The sequence below is a fragment of the Mus caroli genome, chromosome 14 (assembly GCF_900094665.2).
Source record: "Mus caroli chromosome 14, CAROLI_EIJ_v1.1, whole genome shotgun sequence".
Lineage (NCBI taxonomy): Eukaryota > Metazoa > Chordata > Mammalia > Rodentia > Muridae > Mus > Mus caroli.
In genome coordinates, this window is record NC_034583.1 from 24,046,117 (window position 1) to 24,063,832 (window position 17,716).

General features: G+C 38.3%; 1 protein-coding gene across 3 annotated transcripts in view; it reads right to left on the reverse strand.

Annotated features, from left to right (window-relative positions):
• Window positions 1-17,716, reverse strand: part of Ankrd28 (ankyrin repeat domain 28) — a 138,031-nt gene that overhangs the window by 17,875 nt on the left and 102,440 nt on the right. For all 3 annotated transcript variants that reach the window (XM_021181416.2, XM_029469317.1, XM_021181414.2), the window contains exons 12-17: window positions 17,116-17,179; window positions 14,970-15,038; window positions 12,743-12,883; window positions 4,792-4,903; window positions 3,047-3,073; window positions 2,281-2,355 (exon numbers count right to left, since the gene is read on the reverse strand). In XM_021181416.2, the coding sequence (XP_021037075.1) occupies window positions 2,281-2,355; window positions 3,047-3,073; window positions 4,792-4,903; window positions 12,743-12,883; window positions 14,970-15,038; window positions 17,116-17,179 (488 nt within the window). The remainder of the gene's footprint in view (window positions 1-2,280; window positions 2,356-3,046; window positions 3,074-4,791; window positions 4,904-12,742; window positions 12,884-14,969; window positions 15,039-17,115; window positions 17,180-17,716) is intronic.

The window sequence follows — 17,716 nt, forward strand, 5'->3', positions numbered from 1 at the left end:
TAGTAGCAGCCAGAAGAGGAGGAAACACACAGTTATTGCCTTAAAAATGAAGGAACTGTGTGTTTAGTCAGATTTATATAGTAGCAGCCAGAAGAAGAGGAAACACACAGCTATTGCCTTAATGGTTTTAACATTTAAGACACAAAAGTTTTAGAGATCTAACACAATTGAACAGCATTCTAAGAGATGCTTAAGGAAGTACATTTAATGGGGAACACAGGGCTGTAATATCAGATCATGGGAGGCTAAGATAAGGGGGACTGTCAGTTTAAGGCTAGCTTCAGCTACAAAACAAGGCCCTGTGAGTAATGGAGGGGGGAGGGAAGAACTTGTGGAGTTAGTGAGCAGCACAGTAACAGCAGTAAGTTAGTAAGACAGGCCTATGGCAGACGGCAAGACTGTTGGAACCACTGATGCCGATTTGTTGATTCTCTACCAAATAGTAAATCTAGCACCAAACAAATGCCTAGAAATGACTGACAGTGACAATGCAAGAAACACCGAGTTATCTACTCAAAAAGTGCCTTTCTTCTTACCAACAGTAAAGGAGCTACAGCTACTTTCTCCATACTGACTTCACCTTCTCAGACTTAGTACTCACAATTCAAGCCTGGGTAGAGGAGACGAGGAAGCAGAAAGCTTTGCAACACTGTGCTTAGCTAGGTTTTCTTTCTGTCAAGTTGACTGAAGCTACAGTAATCTGAGAGGAGTGAGCCTCGACTGAGAAAGTGCCAGAGTAAGATCTTGCCATACACAGGCAAACCTACAGGGCATTTTCTTAGGGATGTGTGAGGGCCCAGCCCATTCCAGGTGGGTCTACTCTTGGGCTGCTGGTCCTGGGTGCTAAGAAAGCAGGCCAAACAAGCCAAAGGTGAAAGTCAGTAAGCAGCACTCCTCTATGGCCTTCGCATGAGCTTCTGCCTCCAGATTCCTGCTGTTTGAATTTCTGCCCTGAGGGTCTTCAACAATAAACTGTGATCTGGAAGTATAAGCAAAGTAACCCTTTCCTCTGTGCCGTGGTTTAAATGAGAATGTCTTCCACAGACTTACATGGAAATGCTTGGTCCCCAGATGGTGGACTAGCCACACCAGGCCCAGCCCTGCTTTCTCTCTGCTTTTGGATCAGTACACGAGCTCTTAGCTACTGCTCCACTGCCATGCCTGCCTGCCTGTCACCATGCTCCCTGCCATCATGGGTCATGGACTCACCCTCTGAAACTATAAAATGCCTTGGTCATGGTGTCTCTTCTCAGCAATAGTAGCAGTAGCTAAGACAATCTCCTATTAGTTTTTGGTCATGCTGTCTTATCACTGCAACAGAAATCTTAACTAAGCCAGGAATCTTACTGGTAATTTAGATAACTAAGGTGGGGGAGAGGAGCAAGAGGCAGAAAGATTCAGTATGTCAGTGTTCGATCATATGCAAGGAGAAAATTAAGATAAAAGGTTACAGAACGTGTGAAAAAGAAACAAATGTATAACTGAACTTCTAGTGATCCTGTTAAATAAAGTTCTGCACTTAACACCAGGGGTCATAGAAACATCTAGTCCTATATCCTGGTCTTCTAATAATTCAAGTCCTCCACCCAAATTTGTCTTCAAAATCAATTCTTTTAGTACAGAGGAGCTAAGATGGGTTTTATTTTGACTGGCACTCAGGAGGAATCTGAAGATGGAGAGTATGCACCCAACAGCAGTGAGTGAAGTAGCACTGAATCTACAATTAGCCGGCCATAAGCAAGCCAACAACTGCTAAAATTTACACAAACTGGGTAGTGTATATTATCTGCTTAACAAATTACAGTCCTCCTATGGGGGCAGCACATTTTAAATTCATATCAAAATAATATTTTCTCACTTAAAAGCAGGGCTTGAGGGAGCCAAGAACCACCACTTAGAGAAAATTGAGACACAGATAACCAAGAATGCACTAAACAAGTTCTTAACGTTCTTTTTTTTTTTTTTAAAGATTTATTTATTTATTATTATATGTAAGTACACTGTAGATGTCTTCAGACACTCCAGAAGAGGGCACCAGATCTTGTTACAGATGGTTGTGAGCCACCATGTGGTTGCTGGGATTTGAACTCTGGACCTTCGGAAGAGCAGTCGGGTGCTCTTACCCACTGAGCCATCTCACCAGCCCCGTTCTTAACGTTCTAATTCTATGACAATTACTATAATAACCAAATGTCTAGGGTATTAGTTTGAGACAACACAAGTAGATACTGGAGATCTGTAGTGAAGAACTATCAAGTTGGCTATAAAGGCAGTACTTACAGCCAAATGTAAAGGGCTTATTGTTGCTCTATTATCTGAATCACTCAACATGTCTGTTCCCGAGGTTTCCATTAACTGAAAAAAGAAGAGACATTAAAAGTTAAGAGAGACATTTAAGAATGTTAGGAATGATATTTTTAAATATTTCATAGCAGTTACTTCTCTCGTCCCTCATTCCAATCCACTGTAGAGCACCACAATAAGTAAGCCCACAGTCCAGGAAAGCCACAAAAGTATAGTAAGATGTAGTGGTTTGTAAATGCTTGGCCCAGGGAGTGGCACTATTAGGAGGTGTGGCCTTGGTGGAGTAGGTGTATCACTGTGGGAGTGGGCTTCGAGACCCTTATATTAGATGCCTGGAAGTCCGTCTTCTGCTAGGAACCTTCAGATGAAGATGTAGAATTCTCAGCTCCTCCTGCACCATGCCTGCCTGGATGTTGCCATGTTCCTACCTTGATGACAATGGACTGAACCTTTGAACTGTAAGCCAGTCCCAATTAAATGTTGTTCTTTTAAAGACATGCCTTGGTCATGGTGTCTGTTGACCGCAGTAACGCCCTAACTAAGACAGAGGAGCTTCATTAACTAGGAGTTTGGGGAAATACACTTCCATCAGGTAAATAAATGCCTTCCCTTACTGAACACACTCTCTTGTCACTGTCTTGACTTCAGTGTCTAACTTCAGTTTTAATGAGAACAGAGAAACACATTATCTTGAATGGTAGTAGCATATTTTTGAATGTTGGGGGAATTGATTGATACTTACAACATCTAAAGGAGTTTCACTTGCAATCTGAAATAAAAGTTAAAAATGGCATTTTACAAAGTGATTTATATATATTAACATATTTGACATCTTTATTGATACAGTGCTTTGTTTGTTTTAAACCCATGCTTTCTTTGCCTCCAGAAAAGATGTTTTTTATATAGGTAGGCATTACAGTAGACAACACATCTATATACATATCCTAAGATTTTATTCTAAAGAACTACAGTAACCTATGGAAAATGGGTTATTTTTATAGTAGCACATTAAATGCTGTATTAAATATGTTGACCATCTTTTTTTGTTGTTGTTGTTTTTGTTTTTCGAGACAGGGTTTCCCTGTATAGCCCTGGCTGTCCTGGAACTCACTTTGTAGACCAGGATGGCCTCTGACTCAGAAATCTGCCTGCCTCTGCCTCCCAAGTGCTGGGATTAAAGGCGTGCGCCATCACACCTGGCTTATGTTGACCATTTTATATATCTTCAATTTTATTTTCTATTGAAAGGAAGCAATGCCTATTATATGTCTATAACCTGAAAGTTCTGTCACACAAGAGTATATTTTAACTCATTGCTTCCCTTCCAGTATGGCACAGTAGGGTCTGGGATGGTGTGTCTATTCCAGAACAAGACCATAGTTGAACTTCAAGCTTCTTCTGCAGAGGTGGACTCTCCTTTATTAGGAAGAACTGGGAAATGAAAGGACCTTGCATAGGTCTCTAAACATATGGGTATAATCTGACTCTTTCAGGGGCTTTCATTTTTATTTTTCAAGTAAGATATAGTTACCTCTTTAAAAGAACTATGGAAAATCTGTATTTAAAATGATAGAAGTAAACGCAATAGACCTAGATGTTGACTATTAGGTGGATCTTTTATTTTTTTTTCAGAGCTTACAACTTTCTATTTTATTTCTAATAAACAACACTTGATGGTTGACTCACATATTTTATTTACATTTGTCTACAGTATCATTTCCTTATGAAATGAACTAGTACAGTTCAATTAAACCAAATCAAATCATAATCATCTGAACTATTTGTAAACTCCTATTAGCTAAGTTAATAATCTTGCATTTGTATTAGGCGGCTCTTGAGGCCAGCAGTACGTGAGTGTTTCTGTGACCCGCTGTATCATATAGACTAGCTGTGCTGTGATGGTGCGTGCTTGAATTCAGGAGGTGCAGGAACAAAGAGTCAAGGTCATCCTCAGTTAGACAGCTTGTTCCAGGCCAGCCTGGTTATGTGTGACTGTCTCAAGAAATACACCACCACTTCAGGAGCCTTCTTCAGAGCTTTATCTGGTTTTGTTCTTGTTGCTTGTTGGTTTGTTTGGTTGAGGAAGTGTCTCAGTATGTTGGCCTGGACTCAAGGCAGTGTCCTTCCTCAGCCTCGCAATTAGGACTGCAAGGGAACACTGCTGTGCCTGACTTCCCTCAAAAGATTAAATACTCCATCATTTAGACAACAGCTCACTGCAGCACAGGCTAGCCTAGCATTCACAAAATTCCTGCTTTAGCTTCTCAACGATCAAGATTATAGGTATATGCCACCACACAGGGATCAGTGACATTTTTTTTTTTCATTTTTTAAAATGAAAAGAGAAGAGTTATCTTACTGAAACAACCATGAATTTAAGAGGTAAATGGAGCATGAAAACGTTAAAGAACAAAACTGAATGTTTTCTGGATCATGTAGTCAAATTAAAACCTCCCACTAGTCCTGTAAGAGAGTTCAGAATCTTACCAGTTGAAGACACAGACGGTGACCATATGCAGCTGAGTAGTGAACTGCATTATAGCCTTGTTTGTCCCGGATCCCTGGGTTGGCATCATTTCTTAGTAAGTATTCCAGGCACCTATGTGAAGGAACATCAAAAGGAAGCTTTTAAAATTTACACTTAAATATTTATTATAAAAAAACTGCAACAATTAAAAAAAAAATCACATGCCAAAATTAACCAGATCCAAAGACAATGAATAAAACTCAATAACCTTTTTTATACAGAAAGAATAAGAATGTGGAATGGAAGCTGTGGAGCTTTACATTAGATTTTATACCTTAATATCAAATGTATTTTTATATACTAATCCACCTACATTCATTTGGGACAAGATACATATGTATGCATGCATGTATGTATGTATGTATGTATGTATGTATGTATGTATACAAGGTCTCTCTACCAAGAACTCTCTAGAGTTCTGGCTGTCCTGGAACTCTCTATGCAGACTAGGCCAGTTTGAACTTAGGAAATCCTCCTGCCTTTGCCTCCTACCACACCTAGCCTTTCACCTACATTTTAAGCCAATGATTAAATACTGGCAATTATTCTTGTAATGAATATTTTGATACCCATGACTATGTAATATAAATATTATATCCAAGCTGTAATAGCTTTTTGCTTTGGTTGTTATTTTGTATTGTTAATTTTGTCAGGCTTTTAACAATGAAAGGACCCATTTATATAACTATTTAGGAAGATGTCTAAATGACCACTAGTCTTATGCAATAGGGATATTATATATGTAAGATACATTTGCAATCAGATAAGTGTGTTTCTTATAAGTAATATTTTCTTAACTTGGTCTAAATCGCTAAAGTCTTAATTTTGTTTCAAAGTACAGGCAAAATTAATGTATAAAAGTTCTATTTAACTATAAAACTACTAATGCTTTCATGTTTGATAAATCAAGGTACAAGGCTTCTAACAACATAAAATTCAAAAATGCTTTACCAACTTGGTATTATTCAAATTAGAGCTGGCATACTGCTTTATGAGCTGCTAAGCCTACACAAGAGATCTGTAAACTGTTGTCTATTAACATTAGACGGAAGCACGGTTTCTGATCATTCAGAGACTAAACTGGACTTGCTAAAACTTGGTCCAAAGGGGTCTTTGAATACTGACTGACTGCCAACTCCATTCCTTCCTCTGGGATACAATCAGGCCGAAGGTGTATGTGAGTAAGTAGGTGTGAGTGGTGTTATTCACTCATTCAGATAGTAAGGCTCAATATACAACCATAAGATGGCTAGAATCAGGTTATAATTTTTGTTTGTTTTTGAGACAGGGTTTGGCTGTGTTGGAACTCATTTTGGAGACCAGGCTAGCTTCAAATGCATAGGCAGGCCTGCTTCTGGCTCCCAAGTACTGGGATTAAAGGCAAGCAACACCACTACCTAGCAATATAGTCCTTGATACCTTAGCTCCGTATTTAAAAAAAAAACAAAAAAACCACCCCACTTTTATTTTTAACTATGTGTGTCTGTGTGTAGGCATACACATTGTGATGCTAATCCTCAGTTCTTTTTTTTTTTTTATAGAATGAGTTTCAGGACAGCCAGGGCTACACTACATAGAGAAACTCTGAAATGAGAAAAACCACAAGTCATAAACCAAATAAACAAATACTGTTTTGCAGGAAGAATGAAAAAAGACTACCAGATTTTTCAAGTAAAGACCAGATACTTGGAAGACAGCAATAGCTAGAATTTAGTAATAATTATGAAATGTATTTATTTTATAAACTGTAGATTCAGGGATGATAATAAAAATACATAAAGGAAATAAACACTTGCAGTAAAACAGTTCCCATACAAAAATGCCAATTTGTAGAAATAATAACGCTTTTCTGTCACTCCTAAGTTAACAGGTGAGATGAACACTTTTGCTCCAATAGCTGGCCAAACAGGGAACCACCAGGAGACCACAGAGCTCAGGAACCGGAGAGCAACTGGGGACAGGATCCTTCCAGTCTCTACCTGCACCCTGGAGTTAACCCTGTGGCACAGCTCTCTGGACCCAAATCCCGAGAGAGATGGTCTCCCAGGAGTGCTGACATACCTAAGATCACAGGCTCACAGAAAGGACAGACTCCAGACAGAGACAACAAGACCAACTAGCTAATACCAAAACCACGGCTACTTGGTACCATCAGAACCCAGTTCTCCCACCACAGCAAGTCCTGGATACCCCAACACACTGGAAAAGCAAGATTCTAACTTAAAATCACATCTCATGATGATGAGAAAGGACTTAAACAACATAAATAATTCCCTTAAAGAAATACAGGAGGACACAGGTAAACAGGCAGAAGCCTTTAAAGAGGAAACACAAAAATCCCTTAAAGAATTACTAGAAAACACAGCCAAACAGGTGAAAAGAATTGAACAAAACCTTTCAGGATCTAAAAATGGAAAGAAAAGCAATAAAGAAATAACAAAGGGAGACAATCCTGAAGATAGAAAACCTTGGAAAGAGATAAGGAGTCATAGATGAAAGCATCACTAAAAGAATACAAGAGATAGAAGAGAGAATTTCAGGTGCAGAAGATACCATAGAAAACACTGACAGTCAAAGAAAATACAAAATGCAAAAAGCTCCTAACCCAAAACATCCAGGAAATCCAGGACACAATGAGAAGACCAAACCTAAGGATAATAGATATAGAAGTGAGTGAAGATTCCCAAAGGACCAATAAAAATCTCCAACAAAATTATAGAAGAAAACTTCCCTAACTTAAAGAAAGATATGACCATGCACATACAAGAAGCCCACAGAACTCCAAATAGACTGGACCAGAAAAGAAATTCCTCCAGTCACATAATAATCAAAACTCCAAACACACAAAACAAAGAAAGAATATTAAAAGCTGTAAGGGGTAAAAGGTCAAGTAAAATATAAAGAATCACATCAGACCTCTCAAAAAAGACTCTTTATAAAAGCCAGAAGATCCTGGGTAGATGTCATACAGACCACCCTAGGAGAACACAAATGCCAGCCCAGGCTACTATATCCAGCAAAACTCTCAATTATCATAGATGGAGAAACCAAGATACTCCACGACAAAACCAAATTTACACAATATCTTTCCACAAATCCAGCCATACAAAGGATAATAGATGGAAAACACCAACACAAGGAGGGAAACTACACCCTAGATAAAGCAAGAAAGTAATCTTTCAACAAAACCAAAAGAAGATAGCCACACAAACATAATTCCACATCTAAGAACAAAAAATCACAAGAAGCAACAATCACTTTTCCTTAATATCTCTTAACATCAATGGACTCAATTCCCCAATAAAAAGACACAGACTGACGGATGGAAAACAATTTTTCAAGTAAATGGTCCCAAGAAACAAGCTGGAGTAGACATTTTAATATCGAATATGATTGACTTTCAACCAAAAATTATCAAAAAAGATAAGGAAGGATACTTCATACTGATCAAAGAAAGGAAGAATCTAGCAAGATGAACTCGCAATTCTGAACATCTATGCTGAAATGCAAGGGCACCCACATTCATTAAAGACACTTTACTAAAGCTCAAAGCAAACATTACACCTCACACAATAATAGTGGGAGACTTCAACACCCCAGTCTCATCAGTGGACAAATCACGGAAGCACAAACTAAACAGAGGCACATTGAAACTAACAGAAGTTATGAAACAAATGGATTTAACAGATATCTAAAGAACATTTCATCCTAAAACAAAAGAATATGCCTTCTCAGCACCTCATGGCACCTTCTCTAAAACTGCCCATATAATCAGTCACAAAACAGGCCTTAACCAATACAAGAAGATTGAAATAATCCCATGTATCCTATCAGATCATCACAGACTAAGGCTGGTCTTCAATAACAAAAACAATGGAAAGCACTCATACACGCGGAAGCTGAATAACACTCGACTCAATGATAACAACACTCTACTCAATGATAACTTGGTCAAGGAAGAAATAAAGAAATTAAAGAAGTTTTAGAATTTAATGAAAATGAAACAACATATCCAAACTTATGGGACAATGAGACAGTGGTAACAATGAAAGCAGTGCTAAGAGGAAAGCTCACAGCTTCGAGTGCCTCCAAAAAGAAACTAGAGAGAGCACACACTAGCAGCTTGAGAACACACCTGAAAGCTGTAGAACAAAAAGAAGCAAACACACCCAAGAGGAATAGATGGCAGGAAATAATCAAACGCAGGGCTAAAATCAAACAAGGAGAAACAAAAATAACTATACAAAGAATCAACAAAAGCAGGAGCTAGTGCTTTGAGGAAATCAACAAGATAGATAAACCCTTAGCCAGACTAACCAGAAAATACAGAGATAGTATCCAAATTAACAAAATCAGAAATGAAAAGGGAGACATAACAACAGAAACCGAGGAAATTAAAAAACTCATCAAGCCGGGCAGTGGTGGCACACGCCTTTAATCCCAGCACTTGGGAGGCAGAGGCAGGCAGATTTCTGAGTTCGAGGCCAGCCTGGTCTACAAAGTGAGTTCCAGGACAGCCAGAGATACACAGAGAAACCCGGTCTTGAAAAATCAAAAAAAAAAAAAAAAAACCCAAAAAACCCAACTCATCAGATCCTACTACAAATGACCATACACAACAACACTGGAAAATCTGGACAAAATGGACAATTTTAAAGACAGATACCAGGTACCAAGTACCGAAGTTAAATCAGGATCAGATAAACCATCTAAACAGCCTTTAACCCCTAAAGAAATAGAAGCAGTCATTAAAAGTCTCCCTAACAAAAAACAAACAAACAAATAACCCCAGGACGAGATGGGTTTATGCAGAATTCTATCAGACCTTCAAAGAAGACCTAATACCAATACTCTTTAAACTGTTCCACAAAATAGAAACAGAAGGAATACTACCCAATTCGTTCTATGAAGCCACAATTATGCTCATACCTAAACCATACAAAGACCCAAAAAAAGAAAGAACTTCAGACCAATTTCACTTACACATCAAAACGATCATTCATCATGATCAAATAGGCTTCATTCCAGGGATGGGATGCTGGGATGGTTCAATATATGGAAATTCATCAATGAAATCCACTATATAAACAAACTCAAAGAAAAAAACCCACAAGATCATTTCATTAGATGCTGAGAAAGCATTTGACAGAATTCAACATCTCTTCATGTTAAAAGTCTTAGAAAGACCAGGAATTCAAGGCCCATACCTAAACATTGTAAAAGCAATATACAGCAAACCAGTAGCCAACATCAAACTAAATGGAGAGAAACTTGAAACAATTCCACTAAAATCAAGGACTAGACAAGGCTGCCCACTCCCTACCTGTTCAATATAGTACTCAAAGTCCTAGCCAGAGCAATTAGACAACAAAAAGAGGTGAAAGGGATACAAATTGGAAAGGAAGAAGTCAAACTATCACTATTTGCAGATGATATGATAGTTTATTTAAGTGACCCCAAAAATTCCACCAGAAAACTCTTAAATATGATAAACAATTTCAGCAAAGTAGCTGGATATAAAATTAACTCAATCAGATCAGTGGCTGCCTTCTACTCAAAGGATAAACAGGCTGAGAAAGAAATTAGGGAAACAACACCCTTCACAATAGTCACAAACAATTGGTGTGACTCTAACCAAGCAAGTAAAAGATCTATATGACAAGAACTTCAAGTCTCTGAAGAAAGAAATCAAAGAAGATCTCAGAAGATGGAAAGATCACCCATGCTCATGGATTGGCAGGATTGATATAGTAAAAATGGCCATGTTGCTGAAAGCAATCTATAGATTCAATCCCCATCAAAATTCCAACTCAATTCTTCATAGAACAAGAAAGAGCAATTTGCAAATCCATTTGGAACAATAAAAAACCCAGGATAGTAAAAACTCTTCTCCACAATAAAAGAACCTCTGGGGGAATCACCATGCCTGACCTCAGGCTGTGTTACAGAGTAATAGTGATTAAAAACTGCATGGTATTGGTACAGATATAGACATGTTGATCAATGGAATAGAACTGAAGACCCAGAAATGAAATCACACACCTATGGACACTTGATCTTTGACAAAGGAGCTAAAACCATCCAGTAAACAAAAGAAATTCAACAAATGGTGCTGGTTCACCTGGAGGTCAGCATGAAGAGGAATGCAAATTGATCTATTGTTATCTCTTTGTACAAAGCTCAAGTCCAAGAGGATTAAAGACCCTCACATAAAACCAGATACATTGAAACTAATAGAAGAGAAAGTTGGGAAGAGCCTTGAACACATGGGCACAGGGGAAAATTTCTTGAACAGAACACCAATGGGTTATGTTCTAAGATCAACAATCGACAAATGGAACCTCATACAATTGCAAAGCTTCTGTAAGACAAAGAACACTTGTCAATAGGACAAACCAGCAAGTAACAGATTGGGAAAAGATCTTTACCAACCCTACAACTGATAGAGGGATAATATCCAATATATACAAAGAACTCAAGAAGACTCCAGAGGACCAAATAACCCTATTAAAAATGGGGTACAGATCTAAATAAAGAATTCTCTGAGGAATACTAAATAGCCAGGAAGAACCTAAAGAAATGTGCAACATCCCTAGTCATCAGGGAAATGCAAATCAAAACAACCCTGAGATTCCACCTTACGCCAGTCAGAATGGCTAAGATAAAAAACTCAAGTGATAGCAGATGCTGGTGAGGATGTGGGGAAAGAGAAACACTCCTCCATTGCTGGTGGAATTGCAAGCTTGTACAACCACTCTGGAAATCAGTTTGGCAGTTCCTCAGAAAATTGGACACAGTGCTACCTGAGGACCTAGCTATATCATTCCTGGGCATATACCCAAAAGATGCTCCAACATGTAATAAGGACACATGCTCTACTATGTTCATAGCAGCCTTATTTATAATAGCCAGAAGCTGGAAAGAACCCAGCTGTCCCTCAACAGAGGAATGGATACAGAAAATGTGGTACATTTACACAATGGAGTACTACTCCGCTATTAAAAACAATGAATTTATGAAAATTTTAAGCAAATAGATAGAGCTGGAGGATATCATCCTGAGTGAGGTAAACCAATCACAAAAGTACACACATGATATGTACTCACTGATAAGTGGATTATTAGCCCGCCCAGAAGCTCAGAATACCCAAAATATAATTCACAAACCACATCAAACTCAAGAAGAAGGAGGACCAAAGTGTGGATACTTCAATTCTTCTTAGAAGGGGGAACAAAATACCCATGAAAGGAGTTACAGAGACAAATTGTGTAGCAGAGACTGCCCCACCTGGGGATCCATCCCATATACAATCACTAAACCCAGAAACTACTGTAGATGCCAAAAAGTGCTTGCTGACAGGAGCCTGATATAGCTGTCTCCTGAGAGGCTCTGTCAGATCCTGACAAATACAGAGGCGGATGCTTGAAGCCAACCAAACCATTGGACTGAGCATGGGATCCCCAGTGAAGAAGGTTAGAGAAAGATCTGAAGGAGCTGATGCGGTTTGCAACCCCATAGTAAGAACAACAATATCAACCAACCAGACCCCCTAGAGCTCCCAGGGACCAAATGTCCAACCAAAGAGTACCCATGGCTTCAGCTGCATATGTAGCAGAGGATGGCCTTGTTGGACATCAAGGGGAGGACAGGCCCTTGGACCTGCGAAGCTTCGATGCCCCATTGTAGGGGAACGCCAGGGCAGGGAAGTAGGAGTGGGTGAGCACCCTCACAGAAGCAGGGGGAGGGAGAATGGGTAGGGAGTTTCAGGAGGAGAAACTGGGAAAGGGGATAACATTTGAAATGTAATAAATGAAATGAAATGAATATGTAATAAATGAAATAAATTGAAATGAAATGTAATAAAATATCCAATAAAAAAAAATAATGCTCCTTTGCTCACGTGGTACTTACTTGCCGTCTGTATCAGATGTAGCTGCATAGTGCAGGGGTGTGCAGCCTCTCTCATCAAGGTCATTCACACTTGCTCCTGATCCCACAAGAGCAAACAGGCACTGGTAATTGCAGTTGGCAGCAGCATAGTGCAGTGGAGATCTTTTGTGACCAAATTAAAAGAAAGATAAGTCAGGAACACACATTTGTAAAGAGACCATAGCTAACTCTTACTCCACACATTTAGTTCCACTACACTCCTGAGTCAATTACAACTCCTATTATATTCTGCTTAGAAACATAAAAACTTTCATTTTAATAAAGCTTGCCTTATATTAACAAAAATGCCCCACAGTCCATGTCTTGAGTGATAAAAGCAAAGAGTAAAACAGAAGCATCGAAGAGTTGCTATATCAAACACACACAGGCCTCAACAGTAATTCCAGTTTCTGGAGCAATAATGGAGACACTGTCTTATAGACTTATTTCCTATTCAGAAGAGCTAGTGTACTGGTTTAATCTCTGAAAACTGAATAAACAAAACTAATTTCTCACTAATTACTAGAATTACAGAGAATACTATTAAACATATGAGTAACTATTTTAGGATGATAAAAATAAGATGATTTTGTGATCTCATTAAATGAAAAACAAAAATTATAGTAAGTTTAACTCAGAGCTCCTTACAGTGCACTTTTTCTCATCTAATACACTGACTTAGGAAAATTATAGCAAAACATTATTTTATCTTACTGGATAATATTATAGAGTTTTTAATTTGCTTGTTTGAGAGAGGGCCTCATGTACTATGCAGCCCTGGCTGGCCTAGAACTTACACAGATCTTCCTCCCAAATTCGGAAACGTGCCAGGATGCAGAGCTATTACAGAGACTTTGAAAAATGTAGCTAACCCTGGAAATAAAGCTTTTAAGCTCACAATAAGAATACCAAAACTCTCTATGCTACTTTTGCATGGAATGTGTAAATAATTACAAATAAAAATTAGCTATGAAACTTCATTTTGTAGGTCGTTTGTTCCTTTTATTTGTCCATGTGAACCCAGCCTATCCCTCAGCATTGTATAGTCAAGCAGCATTTAGCTTTCTTCTCTTCGTTTCTTACTTCCTACTACACACAAGCCTTTTTCTTTTCCCTTTGCACTGGTACGATCATATACACCAATATGTACCCACACATCTTCTGATTCACACCCTCCCCAGAACACTGTCTGATATACACGGTGCTTAGACTGTCATCTACATCTTTCAAACAGATGCATTTGCTTCTTTTCTGAATGGTTTTAATGTATCTTGTATGTTGACTCTTGGTATAAGGAGGAACAGTTAACAGAAGCTTCAGCTGCTATTACTCTAAGTGCTAGTAGCAGTAAGGCTAGACAATGAGAGTTTGTGCCTTTATAGCTGCTCTCCTCCAGAATGTACTCAGTGGGTCATATGGATGTGACTAAGAAGAGAAGGGGGGAAAAATCACACATATATTTGCAACCTATTTTTGCCTTTCAGAAGTGGGAAGAAGGATCTCTCACAAAAAAATGACTTGGAAAAGCTTTAGGTACTCTTGAGCTTTTTGAAGGTACTTTGGTACAATGAAGTTTTAAATTTCCATGCTATAATTATGGGAAAAGGACAATTATTATCATCAAGAAAAACAGGGAGAGAGCTGGAGAGATGGCCCAGCAGTTCAGAGCACTGGCTTCTCTTCCAGAGGCCCTGGGTTCAATGCTCAGCACCCACATGATGAGGTCACAAAGATGTGGAACTCCAGGTTCAAGGGTTTGGTATCTTCTTTTGGCCCCATGAGTACTGTGCACGTATGGTACACAGGCATACAAGTAGGCAGAACACCTATACAGATAAAACAAATCTATAATTTAAGAAATAATGATTTAAGAAAAGGACAGAGGGAGCCTAGGATTGTAGGGAGAACCCAATCAAAAGACTGGGATTGAGACTGGGGTTAGAACCCACTGACCTCAGCTGGCTGGTGCACATGTGTGTGCTCTTTTTCTGTTCCTTTCAGCAGTGCTAGAGAGCAAACCCAACCCAGTGCATTCGAGGATGATAAGCCACATACCAGGCCCTACTTCAGACTCTTAAGTAATCATGATTACAACTCAAAAGATGCTGTGTAACACATAAAGTTAAGTTTCAGAAGTCAGTTAAAGGTCAAGCAAGCCATTAAATAAGCAAATTTAATCTCGATCTACAGGAGCTAAATCACAGATTACCTTCCAAATTTATCCTTTTTGTTGAAGTCTGCACCAGTATTCAGCAGAAGGTTTAGGCACTCCAAATTTCTAGTCAGGAGAAAAGAAGAAAAGATTTTAAAAGTAAAATTGTCAGTGATTTCTATGATAAAAATGGTAGGCTTTAAGAAACATAAATGCTTATTTTAAAGTGAGAATTACTTCACATTCTATTTAGCATTTAAAAAGTGATATGCATAAATACTGGCACATGAGAAATAAACAAATGAATTATATTAGTGTAGAAAAAGAAGATCACATTTTTAAGAGATTCTAAGAGATTTTTTTTTTAATAGTGGTTTAACCTGATGCTGCTTGTATTCTAATGCTAATTTGGGCCCCCAAAACTGGTTGCCCCAGAGAGAGTCCACACATAGATGCTAGCTAAGTGACCTTGCCCCTAGTTAGTTGTGATTGGTAAATAAAGATGCCAACAGTCAATAGCTGGGCAGAGAAGACATAGGTGGGGCTTAGGTTTCACAGGCTTGCAGGGCTTGCAGGAGAGGAGGACTAGGAAGAGGAAGAAAGTTCAGGAGGGAGCAGGAGAAGCTGCCATGGGATAGGAGTGAAGACGTTACTCCATGTGGGCCGGCCATTGCAGATAAGAGCAACGCAGATGGAGCACAGTAAATAGTAAGTAACAACGTGGTGTTATGATAGCAAAGTAGATTCTAACAGCATGGAGGGTAGGCAGCTGTCCAGCTATTGTGTTTTTAGGGCTTGTTGTAAATGTAAAGGCTGTGTATGTTTTTTATCCAGGAATTCAATTACCAAAAGCAGGGTAGAAACTCTGGACTTGGGATTTAAATAAATTTCTACCAATAATTATATTTAAATGTCTTAAATTTAGGGGGTTTTAAAACAATAAATTAAAAAGAATTAAAAACAAACAGAAAATCCTGTACCTTTAAAACACATATAATAATGGCAAGTCAATTTCTCCCACTGTCTCTTATACTATCATTATTTATTCAGACTGAACCTTAGTTAAAATTATAGGACCTTCTTATATGCTTGTTATGTAAATTTTTATATTTTTATAACAAACTTTGATTTTTATAAACCCAATATCAGCTTTGTATATTATAATGAAAAACATGCCTGTTGACTTCTACTGTAGGCAAGTTACATACAAATTAGGTTTTAACTGAAATGGCCTCTGGTGACCTTAAAAGAATAAAGAAGGGATTCATATATGTTCAATTCATCTCTGCAATTTAAACGTGGTAGCATCCTTGGTTCAGCACAATTGTTTTTTGAAATCATAGGAAATATTAAGGAATTATCACTAGAAATAACATGCTCACAAAACGTCCCTTTTGATAAATCATGAATTAAATGGTTTAAAAACAAATCTAAATTACCCGAAGCATTAAGGCCACAGAGTGCTTTGAGCGAGCAGAACTGACTGACTAGCTCTCCCCAGAGTACTTCTCATTATAACTTAAGTGTAAGCACGGAGGGTACTGCATGCTTATGATTCCAGTCCTTCAGAGGCAGGGGTTTAGAGGACTGAGTGGTACAGCAGCCTTGGCTACAAAGCAAGACTGCTTCAAAGAGCTAAGGGGCTGGGGGTGTGGCTTGGGGAACTGAAATAATTTAAATAAAATTTAGTCTAAAATGTTCTAATCACAACATTTCTTCTTCTGAGCCGAGATGTAACTGCATCATCAATATTTTTCTCTCACAATAACATAGTATTATGCAGAGTACTCATTATGTTTCTGATGTTCTCATCATTGCATGAACATTTTTATTTGTTTAGCAATTAGTTTTTTGTATAAAAAGTAACATTTCCTTTTGTAGGTTTGTTTTTTCCTGATTAATACGTATGACTTAGTTGAAAGAAGACAAAAAACAAAATGAAACAAACAAAAACAATTTTTGCTGCCTTGAACTGTCTTTTATTAATATCCAGCCATGGTTCAGTTTCTATTTTGTGGCAACTCAAGACTAGTAAAATGGAACAAAGAGACAGCATCCGTGACTCTGCTCCTGCTGCTGCCTCCCACCGCCCACAGCGACTGACCCCAAACTATCTCAGAAATTAAACTCTAACAATGACTTCCATAAGGCCCCCGCGCCCCCCCAGCATCTTTTAAAAGAAATGAAAATACTATTAACATACCCTCCAGCTGCAGCTGCGTGTAGACAGGTTCTGCCAAAATCATCTGGGGTGTCTATGTCAAATCCTATAAAAACGAATATATATCTTTTCTCTTATATAATATTACAGATATTTTACTTTGCATTAAGATAGTATATCAAGAAATGTTAAATATCACATTCCTCTTTTCAACCCTAAGCAAACATATATTCTTAACATACAAAATGAATAAAGAAAACCACATAGTAATGTACAACATTATACAAACAAACAAACAAACCAACCAACCCTGTAGTGTTTGTCTGCAGGGCTCTGCCTGCCAGGAGTGATGGTTCACACCTCACACCTTCAGTCTCATCGTCCAAGCTACACACAAGATGAAAGCAGGAGGATCATCTGAGCCCTGGCAAGCCTTGGTAACATGGTATAAAACCTGTCACAAGGAGACAGGCAGGCAGGCAGGCAGGCAAACAAAACCATTCTAATTACTAAAAGGCTACAGGGTGCAATGGGAATAGTCAACAAGAAAAAGAAATGAAGTATTGATAACAGACTCGTCAAGAACATAAAGTGAAAAAGGCTAGCCATAAAAGATTTTGTTAGGTGATTCTATAAAAATTGT